Here is a 15,903-nt window from a genome sequence, read left to right on the forward strand (position 1 = left end):
TGCAACTGAGGTACATGCCCTTAGCGGGAACCGAACCCGGGTCTCTCTGGACTGCAGGCTGATGCTCTAACCACTAAGCCAAGCTGGCCAGGGCATGAAGGCCCAAATCTTATATCCAGCAGTCTCTCCCTGGAACTACTCTTTTTTTTTTTTAATTAAAATAAAAATTTTTTTTCTTTATTGATTTTAGAGGGAGAGGGGGAGAGAGATAGAAACACTGATGAGAAAGAACATCGATTGGCCACTTCCTGCATGCCCCCCCACTGGGGATTGGGCCCACAACCTGGGCATGTGCCCTGACCAGGAATCGAACCATTGACCTCTTGGTGCATGTGTCGACACTCAACCACTGAGCCACATCGGCTCTCTCCTACTGAGGGTATTCCTAGTCTGAGTGAAGGTACTTCCAGGATGGACTTACAACTGCCAACATTCCCAGCAGCAGGGAGTCTAAATTCCTTAATTCTAAAAAGTGAGATCTGGGTGGTAGAGTTCAAATGGAGAAGTGGACACTGACATGCTGACCACTGTGTGAAGACTGCATCTTAGAGTGAACATTGTGTACTTCCAAGTCCTGTCAACAGTGGGCAGTGTACACACATCTCCTTTTCTTAACCCTGGCTGACAGTGTCCATCAGAAGAGCTCTCTGCTTGATATGAAAATGAAGATGTTTTAGTATCTTTGAATTTTTTGTATTCAGTAGCTGAAATGCCAACCACTGTGAGGGGACTTTATAAGTATTATATTTATGTACAGTATTCATACATAAAAACAGTTGAAGAGAGGGGTCTCTAGGCCCAGTTATACCCCACGGTACTTAAAGAATTACTTTCAGCCCTCTTAAGAAATCCCAGAAATGGGAGTACACTCACATCATAGAAGACTGCCATCATACTAGTTCAATGGTTTTAAGGGCACAAACTGTGGTTCTGTATAGTATTCATCATCACTCTCTAGAAATATTGCAGGGTTGGTTATTGAATCCTCATGGGTCCTGGAAGTAAATCTACTTCCTTTACTGATAGACATATAAAACTCTGGAACAATGTCACATTAACCCCGGCGTTAATCTGCACGTAATTCAGAACGTTGTTTGATTTCAGCAGAGTGATAAATTCTATAATAGAGTTGTAAATATTTCAAGAGCACTCTCAGATAACACATTAAGCTTCAAAAGATGTAATTTCTAACTTTATATAATGGTAGAGACATTTGTTTTTCTCGTAGGAACCCAACTTTGGAAATGGGGGTTAGAAAATGACTCTGTTCTGAATATTTGTGTCTTTTCATTTCCCAGTTATCATTAATGGAAAATATTGCTGTCCAAAGATATACTTCAACCATCGTTGCTTCTCAGGGCCCTATCTTAACAAAGGAAGAATTGCTGAGCTGCCTCAATGTGTAGGACCTGGGAACTGTGTTCTGGTCCTCAGAGAGGTAAGGTTCTGGCCTAGAGCAAAATAACTTGGAAGTTTTACAGCCGTCTCATAAACTCACTCGTACAGTGATAAACTCACTCATACAATCATTTGCCTGTATGCCACAGATGTGTCAACTCTGTTTTATCATAAGTGATTAACTTTTTTCATGTTGGACAGTGAACTGGGCATAAAGTTATTTCTCCCCCCAGGGAACATTCACCTAAGCAGTTCTTTACATAGCAGGCTCTCCTCTGTCAGTGTAGAAAGGTCTTCTGTCAGAGAATACATAAAACTGTGCAGGAGTCAATGTGACAATAGTTAGTATGGCCGAGAGGCTGTGTAGCATTACTCCGGGACCATGATAAAGCTACATATCTGCTGGACTTGCAGAACTTCCCAGCCAGGATGCCACACCAGGTAACGGATGTGAGGACTACTGAACTGTTCAGCCTCTAGGGTGGCAAGGCAGGGTCTGGTGAGGCTTGAACTTCTGGGCCAGACTCCTCTACCCACATGAAGGCTCAGCCATCTACAAAGTGTTCCAAACAAATACAGTTTTTTGAATGTACCATGACTGGGGATGAATTTGGAAGCATATGCTAGAGTAATGTTAAACTTATGATTCTATTTCTTTCTGACTATAACATTTTGAATATTTAAGAGGGTCTGGTTACCCTCTTATTTGCAACTGTGATCAGCTATCATATCTTTAGTATTATTATTTTGTTAACATTTGTTAACCAGTATGACCAGAATTAATCTCATAAATGACATGCTAGGGGAGAGCAAGGTTCTAATTGTCTGCTTTTCTCCTTTCCAACCCATATTTCTGCTTTAAAAATGGAGCACAGGTCCTCACTTTGCTTATCAATGCAGCTTATAAGCCCAGCCGTGTCCTTCGGGAGCTGCAGCTGGACAAAGACTCTGTGTGGCATGGATGTGGGGAAGTCCTAAAAGCCAAGTGAGTAGGCTCCTCTGCCTTTTATGTGTATTCATTCTTGGCAGAATCAGTTCTTCCATGGATAATATTAGAATCCTTAGGTTTCCTTGGGCAGTGCTTCTTCAGCTATTTGTGATGAAGGACCAGGTTTGTTTTATTGTTTAAGTTTCCATTCTGTCATGAACCAATACTTTTATAAGATATGATAAAAACAAATTATACGAAATAAATTTAAAAGGCATAAAATTAAAAAACTTTTTTTTTTGTTATTAGATTTAAGAGATAGAATTACTTTTTTGAATTATCATGAAAGTTCATAAGCATTTACTCTTGTTTTCCACCCTGAACTTGTCATAGACATGTGACAGTTGTCAGGTTTTTTTGGTGCCTGGACTACACTCTGAGGACCACCGCCCTAGGGTAAAAGTCACTTTTCTCTTAGTAGTTAGTGTGGAAGTTACTATTTAAAAACCTTAAACTTAGGAACAGAAAGCAGAAACCTTATTTTGTTAATTTAAGTAACTCAGCTTTTAGTTGTCATAGCTTACTAGATTATAAATTTAAGTACAAAATACATAACTCCATATTATCAGAGTCCTCAAAATATAAAATGCATAGAATATTCTAACAAGCAAATATTAATATATTTAACTTTTCTCTGGATAACCACTAGCCCAGTAAACTTAGTATCTGATGTCTTCCAATGGCAGATACAAAGGAAAGAGTTATCGGGCTACTGTTGAGATAGTGAAAACAGCAGATCGGGTGACTGAATTCTGCCGACAAACCTGTATCAAACTGGAGTGCTGTCCCAATCTGTTCGGTCCACGGATGGTTCTGGATAAGTGTTCTGAGAACTGCTCTGTACTTACAAAGACCAAATATAGTGAGTCATGTTTTTCAAATTTATTAACTCTAGCAGCTGACCATACCTTATGTCCTATACGGTTTTATTTTGCAGACAATCATACATAGCAGAGATACACAGACTTACTCTGTGAAGGGCCAGATAATAAATATGTTAGGCTGTGGGTCATATGATCTCTGTTGCATATTTTTTGTTTTGTTTTGTTTTGAGTTATTTTCACGTTAAAAAAGAAACACTTTAAAAAATCTAAAAACTATTTTTAGCTTGAGAACTAACTGTACCAAACAGGCCATATGCCAGATTTTGCTGACTGTTATATATGGCATAAACTATATAAACTAGCTATTGCATGTATTAGGATATGTAAGTCATTCATACAATCTGCAAATATTTATTATGTGCCTGCTTTGTGCTGCCACTGTTCTAGCACTGGGATTCAACAGTAAAGAAAAACAATTTCTGTCCTCATTGAGTTTACATTTTAATGTGGGAGACAGATAATAAACAAGTGAACAAATATAGGAAAGCAAGTACTATAGACAAAAATGGAGCAAGATGAGCAACGTAGAAGAGTGAGGAAGGAGTCCTCCTGTCAGGAAACAACCTGAAGGAAGCCAGATTTCCAGCTGCACAGACTTTGGGGTGAGAATGTTCTGCGTACGGGGCAGCAGGAGTCCAGGCCTGAAGCAGGAGCATGCTTAGTGCCTGTGAGGAGCAGCCAAGAAGTCACAGTGTTTGAGAGGCGTAAATAGGAGGAGGAGGTAGTTGTGGATCTCACTCTGAATTTTCATAATGACACCTGTTCCTTCTTATTATGTATCTTCTGTCTTGTGAAACTGCAACAATAACAAAAAAGCAAATGATACAGGATGAAGTTTCCAATTTAGAACTTTTTCAAGTCACTGTTATCCAACCACAAAATTCTGTTCCTACATTTCCTTAAATTGTACAAGCTCTGATGTCATATGGGAGAATTAATACAGAGAAAGATTTTGCCATGTTAAATTTGAAGATTGCTTTTAGGGATCTCTAATTCTGTGCCTCTTAAACTTTATCATGCATGCAGTTATCTGAGGGTCTTGTTAAATGGAAGTTCTGATGCATCAGATCTGTGGACATCTGGGACCCAAGTATCTGAATTTCTAACAAACTCCCAATTGCTGCTGATCTAAGGTCCACATTTAGCATGAGTTTTCTAATTAGTATTTGAATGACAAATCATGTAAGAGTAACCTTCTAGTTTCTATTTGTATTTATTAGATTATAAATTTCTTAATTAAGGGCAGGGATCGTCTTAATTTATTGTGTCAGATTCAAATTGCCAAAAAATAATTGCAGTTACAGTAGATAAGTGAAATATGCTATTCACCTAAGTATGTATATATAACTAAACCACTTTGAGCCTTTGGAAGATATATGTATTTTATTATGCTTTTTGTCTGAATTTATTTTTCACAATGATATAGTTGAAATTGGCCTAGATCTTAGGAGTCTTTATAATTTTTACCAATTAGTAAGTCAAGTGATGTTAAATGGATGTAATCCTTTAGAATTCTTTTTTTTTTTTTGCAAAAATTACCTTATATATTAATATTACTTTAATATATAACAAAGCTAGTATAAATATGTTTCAATTTTAGAATTATCTTTATATCCTAAAATATATATAAAAATGCAAAGGATCTAAAATAGCCAAAACATTCTCATAGACATAGAGAACATTTTGTTGGTTGCCAGATGGGAAGGGGGTTGGGGGAGTGGGTGAAAAAGGTGAAGGGATTAAGAAGTACAAATGGGTTGCTAGACTGACGAACCTCAAAGGGAAGGCTATTTGCAGGGTGGGAAGAGATACACCAAAGAACTTATATGCATATATGCATAACCAATGGACACAGACAACAATGTGGGAAAAGGCAGGAGGGGGGTGGGAGTGGGGAGGAGGGGGTCAGTGAGGGAAAAATGAGGAACATCTGTAATACATTCAACAATAAAGATAAAAAAGAAAGAAAGAAAAAAATAAATAAAATAGCCAAAACAATCCTGAAAAAAGGAGAATAAAGTTGGAGGACTTACTCTGACTTCAAGTTTTACCATAAAACTGCAGTAATCAAGAGTTGGTTGTTGAGCCCTGGCTGGTGTTGCCCAGTGGTTAGAGCATTGGCCCACAGACCAGAGAGTCCCAAGTTCAGTTCCCAATGAAGGCACGTACCTCGGTTGCAGTTTGTCCCCGGCCCTGGTTGGGGTCATGTGGATGGCAACCACTTGATGTGTCTCTCTCACATCGATGTTTCTCTCTCTCTTCCCTCCTCTGCCCTCCTGCTCTGTCTGAAGATAAATGCAAACGTGTCCTCGGATGAGGATTAAAAAAAAAAAAGACTTGGTTGTTGATGAAAGAATGGTCTAGTAGAGTGATGGGACCAAATAGAGGTTCCAGAAATGCTCTGTCTGAAGATAAATGCAAACGTGTCCTCGGATGAGGATTAAAAAAAAAAAAAGACTTGGTTGTTGATGAAAGAATGGTCTAGTAGAGTGATGGGACCAAATAGAGGTTCCAGAAATGGAGCCAAACCTATATGGTTAAATTATTTTCAACAAAGATGACAAATTTAATGGGGAAAGAAAATTCAACAGATGGCATTGGTACAATTAGATATATAAATTTTAAAAAAAGAAAAGAAAGAAAGAAAACTCCTTAGCACCTATCTCACTATGAAAAGTAATTTAAGATGTGTCAGAGACTTAATGTAATGCTGAAACGTTAGAGCTTCTAGAAGAGAAGAGGGAGGATAGCCTGAAGATCTGGAGTCGGCAGGGATTCCTTAGAGAGGAACACAACACATTAACGTAAAGGAAAAAATAAGTTAAACATCATCAGAATTTAAAACTTTTGCCCTGGCCAGTTTGGCTTGGCAGTTAGAGCATCAGCCTATAGACCAAAGAATCCCGGATTTGATTCCAGCAAAGGGCATGTACCTCAGTTGCCGTTCGTCCCCGGGGCCTGGTTGGGGTCAGGCAGGTGGCAACCAATCTGTGTGTACCTCTCACATCTTTGTTTCCCCCACACACACGCACACACTCTGTCTGAAGATAAATGTAAAAATACCCTCGGGTGAGGATCAAAGAAAATAATAAATAAATAAAATAAAACACTTTTGTTCTTAACACCATTTATATAAAGGAAAAGACAAGCTATACTCTTGGAGAAAATATTCTTTTTTTTTTTTATCCTCACCCAAGGACATTTTTGCATTTATCTTCAGATAGAGCAGGAGGAAGAGAGAAACATAGACGTAAGAGACACATCGACTGGTTGCCACCCACGTGACCCCAGCTGGGGCTGGGGATGAACTGCAACTGAGGTACATGCCCTTAGTGGGCACTGAACCTGGGATTCTGGTCCACGGGCCGATGCTCTAACCACTGAACCAAACCGGCCAGGCAAGAAAAGAAAATATTCTTTTTATATATATATAAATGCTTATTGTTATAAAGCACTGACATTGGATGATTTATTTTACACAATAGCAAACAAACCCACCTTTACCTTTCCTTTTCTTTCAGTTGTTTATAAAGTCTGAAAGTAACTGAATTAGTTGGCCTCAAAAAACTAGTTTAATTCTAAAAAATATTGATTGTATTACTTATCACTGAAAGAATTTTGAAAAGAAAAAATAAAATATGATCAATAGATTCAACTAGATTCAAATAATTTCATGACATGAAAAATTTTATAGTATAATAAAAATAAAATTTTTAAATCAGAAACTTTGAAAAATGTATCACTGATACCATTTCATTACCTATTCCAAAGTGTGTTGTCTTGTCAATTTTCTTATCAACTCTTACCTTTCCAAATGCTTATGTATTTTATGCCATAAACTTGAACTTTTATTTTTGAAAATATTATCAAATTAGATTTTAAATTGCCTTCTATGTTATAGACACCTTCTCTATTTCTTTATGCACTGTTACATATTATAGAAAATCAATTAATATTTGTGGATTTGGTTTGTTATGAGTGGTACCACGTCATTTAAATTAGCTGTCTAAGGCTAGTTTCATATCTAAACTGGTTTGAATAAATGTATTATCTTTTTATTTTAGTTTATTTTATTATAGATATTCTATATCATTAAACCATATATATATATATATATCACAAAGGACTCTCTAGAATATATTGAAAATTGCCACAACTTAACAAAAAGGAGTTTTGCAATTAGAGAAAGCTGGAAGTTGTACGATATTGTGAATACACAAAATACCACTGAATTGTATGGGGGTGAGGCACAGTTTTAAGTACACAAATAGTTTACTCTTGTATTATTATTTACTAATTATTATATTATTTTCCATATGAACAACTGTAAACCTGCTTTTGCCCCACCCTGTATACATTTTTATTGATTTCAGGGAAAGAAAGGGGGAGAGAGAGAGAGAGAGAGAGAGAGAGAAACATCGATCGGCTGCCTCCTACACGTACCCTATTGGGGATCAAGCCCAAAAACCAGGCATGTGCCTTGACTGGGCATTTAACCAGTGACCTATGCTCAGCCACTGAGTCACACCAGCTGGGCAATCTTGTATGTTAAATAGTTAATTGTATGTTATGACTGTTACCTCAATTAAAAAAAGAGAAACAAAATGTTCTGGAATTAGATAATGGTGATGGTTGTTGCACAGCATAGTGAATTTACCAATAACCACTGAATGTGTATACTTTAAAATAATGAATTTTATGTTATGTAGTTACATCTCACTAAAAATGAAAGAAACAAAAAAATAGATAAAAGATTTGAATAGACATGTCACAGAAAAATATGTGCAAATGGCCAGTAGCACATGAACACATACTTAGTGTTATTAGTCATCAGGCAAATGCAAATTTAAACAACAGAGAGAAATTTCTGCCTATCCACTAGATTGGCTAAAATGAAAAAGACTGAGAATCCCATATGCTGGCAAAGGTGTAGAGCACCTACATCTCTCATACATCGCTGGTGGGAGTACGTATAAAATTACACAACCCTTTTAGAAAACTCTTTGGCAGTTTCTTTAAAAGTTAATCACACATCTATCATATTGTTATTGGGGAAGTGGAGGTGTCCCTTTCCCCACTGAGTGCTGGGGGTGGATTTCTTATGACATCTTGAAAAAAAGAATGTTCTGAGACTGTCATGGGAGGATGAGTGATTTTTATTGACATGGAATCACATCCCTGTTTTTTTAAAGTCCCATTTCCCTAATCCAGTCCTGGAAGAAGCGTAACTGGGGATCCAGTAGAGCTAAAAGCATAGCCAGTGTCTATAGAGTTTTCATTCCATGTTGCATCCAGGTCCAGTTCAGCCTCAGGCTAGTTGCAGTCCATTAGTCCATTGTGTATGGATTACACATGGCCACAGGCCATAGGCCATGTGGGCAAATACAGGAAGCAAGAGCAAGAGAGCAAGCCAGGAATCAGGTGCAACATACCAAGAGCCAAGAGAGTGAATTCCTTCATTTAGGGATTAAATATCCCAAATTTTGCGCCCTTGCAGTGGTACAATTAGATATATAAATTAAATATATTCTGGCCAACCATCAACAAATCATCAAACAACAAGTGTTGGCGAGGGTGTGGAGAAAAGGGGACTCTAGTACACTGCTGGTGGGAATGCAGACGGGGGCAGCCACTATGGAAAACAATATGGTGTTACCTCAAAAAATTAAAAATTGAACTGCCATTTGATCCAGTGATCCCACTTCTAGGAATAAACCCTAAGAAGCCTGAAACACCAATCAGAAAGAACATATGTACCCCCATGTTCATAGCAGCACTATTTACAATAGCTAAGATCTGGAAACAGCCCAAGTGTCCATCGGTAGACGAATGAATGAAAAAGCTGTGGCACATATACACAGTGGAGTACTACGCAGTTGTAAGGAAGAAAGATCTCTTATCCTGTGAGACTACATGGAGGGACCTGGAAAGTATTATCCTAAGTGAAACAAGCCAAGCAGAAAAAGACAAATACCACATGATCTCACTTATTTGTGGAATATAATGAACATAACAGCCTGAGGAATGGGGTAGTCCCAGATACGTGGAAGTGGGGTACAGACTGACAATTCCCAGAAGAGGGGGTGGTGGGGGAGAGATAAACCACAGAACTTACATGCATGTATGCATGAACAAAGGTCATGGACAACAAAGCTGGAGACAGGGTGGGGAGGGATAGGGAGGGGGGAATCAGTGGGGGGAAAAGGAGAAACATCTGTAACAAAAATTAATTAAATAAATAAATAAATAAATATATATATATATATATTCTGGCCAATGACCTTTCCTAGGTGTGACTGATAGGCAAGTACCTTCCCTCTGTCACTCCAACTTTATTGGGCATGTGTCTGTCTCCCCTCCTTTGGACCCCTGGGGAGTGTAAAGTTGTAGCTTCCTGGCGAAGGTGCCCAAATGACATGCGTATAATATTTGGCCTTCCCTTTGCTCCTTTCCTGTTATTAATAACTAGGTTAATTACAACAGTATCATTAGGATCCAGCAATTTCATTCCTAGGTATTTGTCCAAGGAAAATTAAAACATGCCCACTAAAAGCTGTTCATTGCAGAATGTTCATTGCAACTTAATAATAACCAAAACCTGGAAACAGCTCAGGTAACCATAAACAGGAGAATAGAAAAACTGGTATATTCATACAGTGGAATGCTGTTCATCAATATGAAGGCAAACACACAACAGCAAAGATGAACCTCAAAAACATGCTGACTGAAAGAAGCCTTGCACAAAAAAGTGCCTACTGAATGGTTCCAGAGATGAGACAAGCTAACCAGTAGTGATGAAAATCAGAATAATGGCTGCTTCTGGTGAGAGGGGCCTCACTAGAAAGGGACCCTGGGAACTTCTAGGTTGATGGAGATATTCTGTGTCTTGATATGGGGAGGATTATTCAGGTTTATGCATTTGTTAGCACTAATCAAACTGTATATTTAAGATCTGTACAGTTAAGATTATTTCATTGTATGAAATTTAATCAAATACAGTGTACTTGTTTTCTGCTGTGCTAATAGAATCTCTGTGGTTTGAGGTGCACAAAAATAATGAAGCTACTTCATTTTTCTTTGTCATATTTTAGCACACTATTATGGAAAGAAGAAAAGTAAAAGAATTGGGAGGCCACCTGGTGGGCATAGTAACTTAGCATGTGCCCTGAAAAAAGCCAGTAAGAGGAGAAAGAGGCGGAAAAATGTTTTTGTTCATAAGAAGAAACGCTCCTCTGCATCTGTTGATAATACCCCGGCGGGTTCTCCTCAGGTATGAGATCTGAGGTGCCTGTACTGCCTAGAAGTCAGGAGATCACTGCTTTACAATACAGACTTGAAAGAATACCTTCAGGTCTTTCTAAATCAGATCTCTGGCCAATAGAAGATGTTTTGTGGCCCCAGAACTGGTTAGCCCTGAATTTCAATGAGCCTTCACTCCTTTTCCTCTAGGGAAGTGGGGGTGAAGATGAGGATGACCCAGATGAAGGAGATGACGATTCTCTAAGTGAAGGCAGTACGTCTGAGCAGCAGGACGAGCTACAGGAAGAATCAGAAATGTCAGAAAAAAAGTCATGCTCCTCTTCTCCCGCTCAAAGTGAGATATCCACATCACTGCCTCCAGACAGACAAAGGAGAAAAAGAGAGCTTCGCACTTTCTCATTTTCTGATGATGAGAATAAGCCTCCTTCACCAAAGGTACCCATTAAAAAAATACACTGTGGATAAAAAACAAAAAATAAACTTTTCTCTCTCTGTAGAATTTCTTTCTAGAATATAGTTGTTCATGATGTTGGCATTCCACTTATTTCAAGACAGTCTTCAGTTGAATTTCTTGGGTCTCTTTTTAATTGATTCCACCAAAGTTAGTGATTTACTTGTGTTTCAAGGATTATTTGGAGATTAACTGTTTATCAGGAGGATCTCAGAGTGACTGTCAGCTTGCCTGAAGTAAAAGAATGTTTTATTGCTAGCTTATTTGTGGCCTATCATTTAGTTTAAAGAAAACTTCCTTTTTAATATTTTTCATAATATGTATGGTCTTATAAAAATATAATGTTTTTATTGAAATAAATTATCTTTTTGATTCTGGTTAGTATATTTAACATATACATATCTGCATATTGTATAACATATACACACTAAATAATGAGTTAGTGCTTTAAAACTGGTTTCCTTTTGAAATATATTCTATGAACAGAAGCAATAAATGATTTCTCCTGATAATTTAGCTAAGCCTTCTTCTCTCATTGGAAATGTCATCCCATTTACTTTAGCACAATACCAGAGAGTGAATTGAAATAGACTGAGGAACGAATGGGAAATACAAAAACTATTTTTCTCTGTTAAATTGTCCTAATGATTTTTTCTGAAACTTTGAGATAAGAAATTCCCCATTGATATTTCTTATTATAAAAGACAAACATTTCTTGAATACCTAGTATATATGGGCCTTTGCCATCTTGGCTGGGAGAAATCCTATCGTAAAACCACTTTAAATCCTGCCTTGAGGGGTTATGAATTTAATAGAGAGACTTTTTAAAAAATATAATAGCTCTTACACCATTTGGTTTGATTTTGTTGTGGGGAATGAAGGAAATGAGGATTGAAGTTGCTGAAAGGCTTCACCTGGACAGTAACCCCCTGAAGTGGAGTGTGGCGGATGTGGTGCGGTTCATCAGATCCACCGATTGTGCTCCGTTAGCAAGAATATTCCTAGACCAGGTAACCACCGGCACCTTTCATATTCAGTAATATGTTTCTTTAGCAAAGGACTCTGAGTGTAATAGTAATTTATTTACAAGTCTTAGGAAAAATATTTCTGTGCAAAAGAAAATAATTATTTTAGTTCCCATTTTAGGAGTACAAATACGTCAAAAGTTATTTATCTGACTTTCTCCATAGATTATCATTGCATTCCCATTTTTCCTAACAATTTATTTTCATCCTTCAAATATTTAAATGGCTTAAAATTAAGTATGCCATGCTTATTGTTGCCCTCTTTTCCAAAATACCATTTTGCCCATTTTAAGAAAATAACATCTGTAATATGTTGGGCTCTGAAGTTGTGATCAATTTTAAGGCAGGTTTTCTGAAACAGAAATATCTGTAGCCTAAAATACTGAAAGAAAATTAGTTTTGATAATTGGAGAGAGTCAAAACTAAACATTGTTGAAGAACTTATCAGGCTTTTATGAATAGGAAAACATTGAAGTTTATAGTTAATATTTTCTTTCAGATTTAAAAAGAGTCCTCTAAAATGTTTCTTTGGGCACATTTAATTGTTGTTTGCAAGGCTTACTGAATTTCTGCAGAGCAGAAACTGTAGAGTGGATTATTATCCATGGTAAAACTTTGTTACTAATTCTGAAGATCCATTAACATGGAGGACTACAAGGCATCTAAAAGGAAATGTGTGATACTCATTCACAGGGGAAAAGTAATGAAAGGAAAGCACAGGGACTCTGATTTTGACAAAGCCAAAGTGAATGGGGGCTGTCATGATCGAGCTGCTGTTCGTGTGCACATCATAGATAATTTGTATTTTGTGCTTTAACAGGAAATTGATGGGCAGGCCCTGCTGCTCCTTACCCTTCCCACCGTTCAAGAGTGCATGGACTTAAAATTAGGCCCTGCCATCAAACTTTGCCATCATATAGAGAGGATCAAGTTTGCTTTTTATGAGCAGTTTGCCAACTGAGAAGGACAACCAAAGTGAGCCATATTTTGAAGCACAAATGCAGCAAATCCTTCGCCTGCTCTGTGAGTGGAGCTGAAATAGTGCTGGGGTTCTGGGCCTGCAGGTGTCGGCTTGCTCTCTGCACTTTTCAGGGAAGGAGGACCCACATGAGGAAGCAAACACTGCACAGAAGTGGCTCTCCTGCCGGTGGAAATGTGAGCATCTCTCATTCAGCAGATTGCAGTTTTTAAAAAGTAAAGGTTGTGAAGAAAAGACTCATATAAGAAGAATGAGCATTTCCAGTGGTGTGACCTAAACGAAGACTAATTTAGGCTGCTGGAAAGCACCCTTTTGGTTGTTTTTGTTCTGTCCCCTCCCATTGTAGATTGAACTTTGTTCTCTGCTTTATCTTGGAAAGAGAGAACCTGGCTTTAAGTCAGCACTGATTTGGGACTGTGCCTACGGCAAATCAGTGCTTCATTGTCATTGTGTTTTGGGGGCTTTTTAAAATTAAAACAGTTCCTTTTGGGGATGATTATGTGGCTCTAAGGTTTTGAATGTGCAGTCACACTTTGATCCAGTTTAAAATCTGTTCTTTGGAGTTCCTTTGTTTACTACCTCTGTTGATGCTTGAGCTTGCAGCCATGTGTGAGTGTTTTTGTATGATGCCATTTTAAGCTACATGAACACTAAAACTATGGCAGAAATTGGAGGGAAAAAACACTTTGCTTTTTCAAAAACATTGCATAAGCACTTACATCATCAGTTCCTTAACTGACCTGATCTAAGAACTCCACTGTCATTGTTTTTCATCTTGACCCAGCTTGGGCTACCTGTTTTAAGAAGTATCTCAAAGTCCCCATTAGTTTTCAGAGGGACTTCAGTGGCTTTTATTGTGTTTACTTTTCTTCACAGTTGTCTGTTTCATCTCTAAAGTCCTTACTTTGGGTAAAAATCAGTAGGTATTCCTTGGACCCACCCTTAGTCCATTTCCCCTTCTTTCTCCATGTCTCCAGGCAGATAGCGTAGGAGCAGAACAGAGAAAACAGGTTAGGGGGTTAGTGCAGAGCATGGAGTGTCTGTAGCTGTTTCCTCAGTGGCTAAAGATTGAGAGGTGGTTAAGGATTCTTTGCCTAGTCAGGTTTATAATTTTCTTCAGTTAAATCTTTAACTTGAATGTAATTTACAGTCTGAGGATTCCCACTCAATAACTCAGTTTTCTTTTAGGTGTTTCTTTTGACCCAGCTCAAGTTGACATGAAACTATAGGTGATTTTCACTTATGATTACACTGCCAGCTATTATAGAATAATAGCATTTGCTATATTGTTCCAGCCAGGAGGAAACCGGAAAGGCATATACATAAATTGCTTCCTTTAAATGGTTTATTTTGCTGAGTGTATTTTTCAAAGTTATTCTAGTCACCTGCAAATTTGTAATATAATTCTTCTTTAAGATTTGAAAATGTTGCCCTGGCCGGTTTGGCTCAGCGGTTAGAGCGTCGGCCTGCGGTCCTTAGAGACCCGGGTTCGGTTCCCGCCAAGGGCACGTACCTCGGTTGCAGTTTGTTCCCGGCCCTGGTTGGGTTGTGTGGGTGGCAACCACTCGATGTGTCCCTTTCACGTCGATGTTTCTCTCTCTCTCCCTCCCACACTCTATCTGAACAAAAAATAGAAAAAATGTCCTCGGGTGAGGATAAAGAAAAAAAAAAAAAAGATTTGAAAATGTTTTAGAACTACAAACTGGGTAAATTCTAAACAGTTATACTAATATAAGGTAATACTATTACCAGTATAAACTGATTGTGATTTTTCTTCACTTTTTATCTTTTTGTCCCCTTACCCCCACCTGTTTTTATGGATATTAGCAAACATCCTATGGTTTGGATCCTCTCTTCATTGTATAATTTATGAACCACCTTAATCCAAGCCCCCAACCAAACCTACATTAAAGCACCAGTTCTTTGTTTAGACTACACCAGATACACCTGGAAAGAAGCTTCATTTAAGTAAAAAGTAATATGCTTGACCTTACTCAGAGACCCAGTTTTTAAAAATTTTATTCTATGCCCACAGAAGAGAAGCATATATAAGATGCTTGGAAACAATCAGCATTAAGCAGATAAGACTTTGGAGGAGAGATGTAGCTTGAAGAATAAAGTTTCCTGGGAGCTCAGCAGTCAAGGTACCAAGGCAAAGATGTTTCCTTGAAGATCAATGGGATAGAAATACCTGGAATTAATTAACATCGTTGTCTTATTTAGGAAAATGAGATTTATTTTCTATAAGAGGGAATTTCCACATGCAATAATGAAGTTGTGGCAAAAGTAGGTTTACAGTTGTTCATATGGAAACTAATACAATAATTAATAAATAATAATACAAGAATAAACTTGCATACTCACAACTCTGAATCTACTTTTGTCCCACCCTGTATGTTACACTGCTTCTCTTTTGACTTCTCCAGAAACCATAGGAATTAGAAACACCTCCCTTCACAAGTAAAGGGTGAAAAGCCCCTGAAAGGTTAAACAAATGGCCCTAAGTAGTCTGATCTGGATAGAGTCGGGGCCCAACGAACTTGGACTGACTCTAAATTGGAAAAGTAAATAGGGTTTCCCTTAATATTCCTTGCATTCTTATACTAAGATACAGTTTATCAGGCAACTGCATTAAAGAGGCATTATATACCTCCAGCCTCCACTCCCAGATATTACATGAGAGGATACTTGTTTGGAAAGTTGGCACAAGGGTTTTTTTTTTTTAAGAGTATAATATTTAGACTCCATTTGCCTCATAAAGCTGCTGGGCAGGGCTGGACAGCGCTGACAGCCTGACTCCTATAATTCTGAACCAGATTTTAAACCTGATACTGGTTCACTATGTTGGGGTGAAATGTTTGTGCTGAACTTTTTTTTTTAAAGTTACCAACCTCTTAAATTTATGAGAGGTGCATTGT

At 37.9% G+C, this 15,903-nt stretch overlaps 1 protein-coding gene across 7 annotated transcripts in view; it reads left to right on the forward strand.

Moving 5' to 3' along the window:
• The window catches only part of SFMBT1 (Scm like with four mbt domains 1), a 145,949-nt gene extending 132,471 nt beyond the window's left edge, over nt 1-13,478 (forward strand). For 4 of the 7 annotated variants that reach the window (XM_036266412.1, XM_036266418.1, XM_036266413.1 and 1 more), the window contains 7 exons: nt 1,299-1,438; nt 2,274-2,383; nt 3,073-3,248; nt 10,362-10,540; nt 10,720-10,965; nt 11,863-11,991; nt 12,827-13,137. In XM_036266412.1, coding sequence (XP_036122305.1) covers nt 1,299-1,438; nt 2,274-2,383; nt 3,073-3,248; nt 10,362-10,540; nt 10,720-10,965; nt 11,863-11,991; nt 12,827-12,967 — 1,121 coding nt within the window. In that variant the 3' untranslated portion in view covers nt 12,968-13,137. Of the gene's footprint in view, nt 1-1,298; nt 1,439-2,273; nt 2,384-3,072; nt 3,249-10,361; nt 10,541-10,719; nt 10,966-11,862; nt 11,992-12,826 lie in introns of all 7 variants that reach the window. The other 3 variants (XM_036266416.1, XM_036266411.1, XM_036266417.1) reach the window with 3 other exon arrangements.
• Nucleotides 13,479-15,903: the final 2,425 nt, after the last annotated feature.

The sequence above is a fragment of the Molossus molossus genome, unplaced genomic scaffold (genome assembly GCF_014108415.1).
Source record: "Molossus molossus isolate mMolMol1 unplaced genomic scaffold, mMolMol1.p scaffold_m16_p_18, whole genome shotgun sequence".
Classification (NCBI taxonomy): Eukaryota; Metazoa; Chordata; class Mammalia; order Chiroptera; family Molossidae; genus Molossus; species Molossus molossus.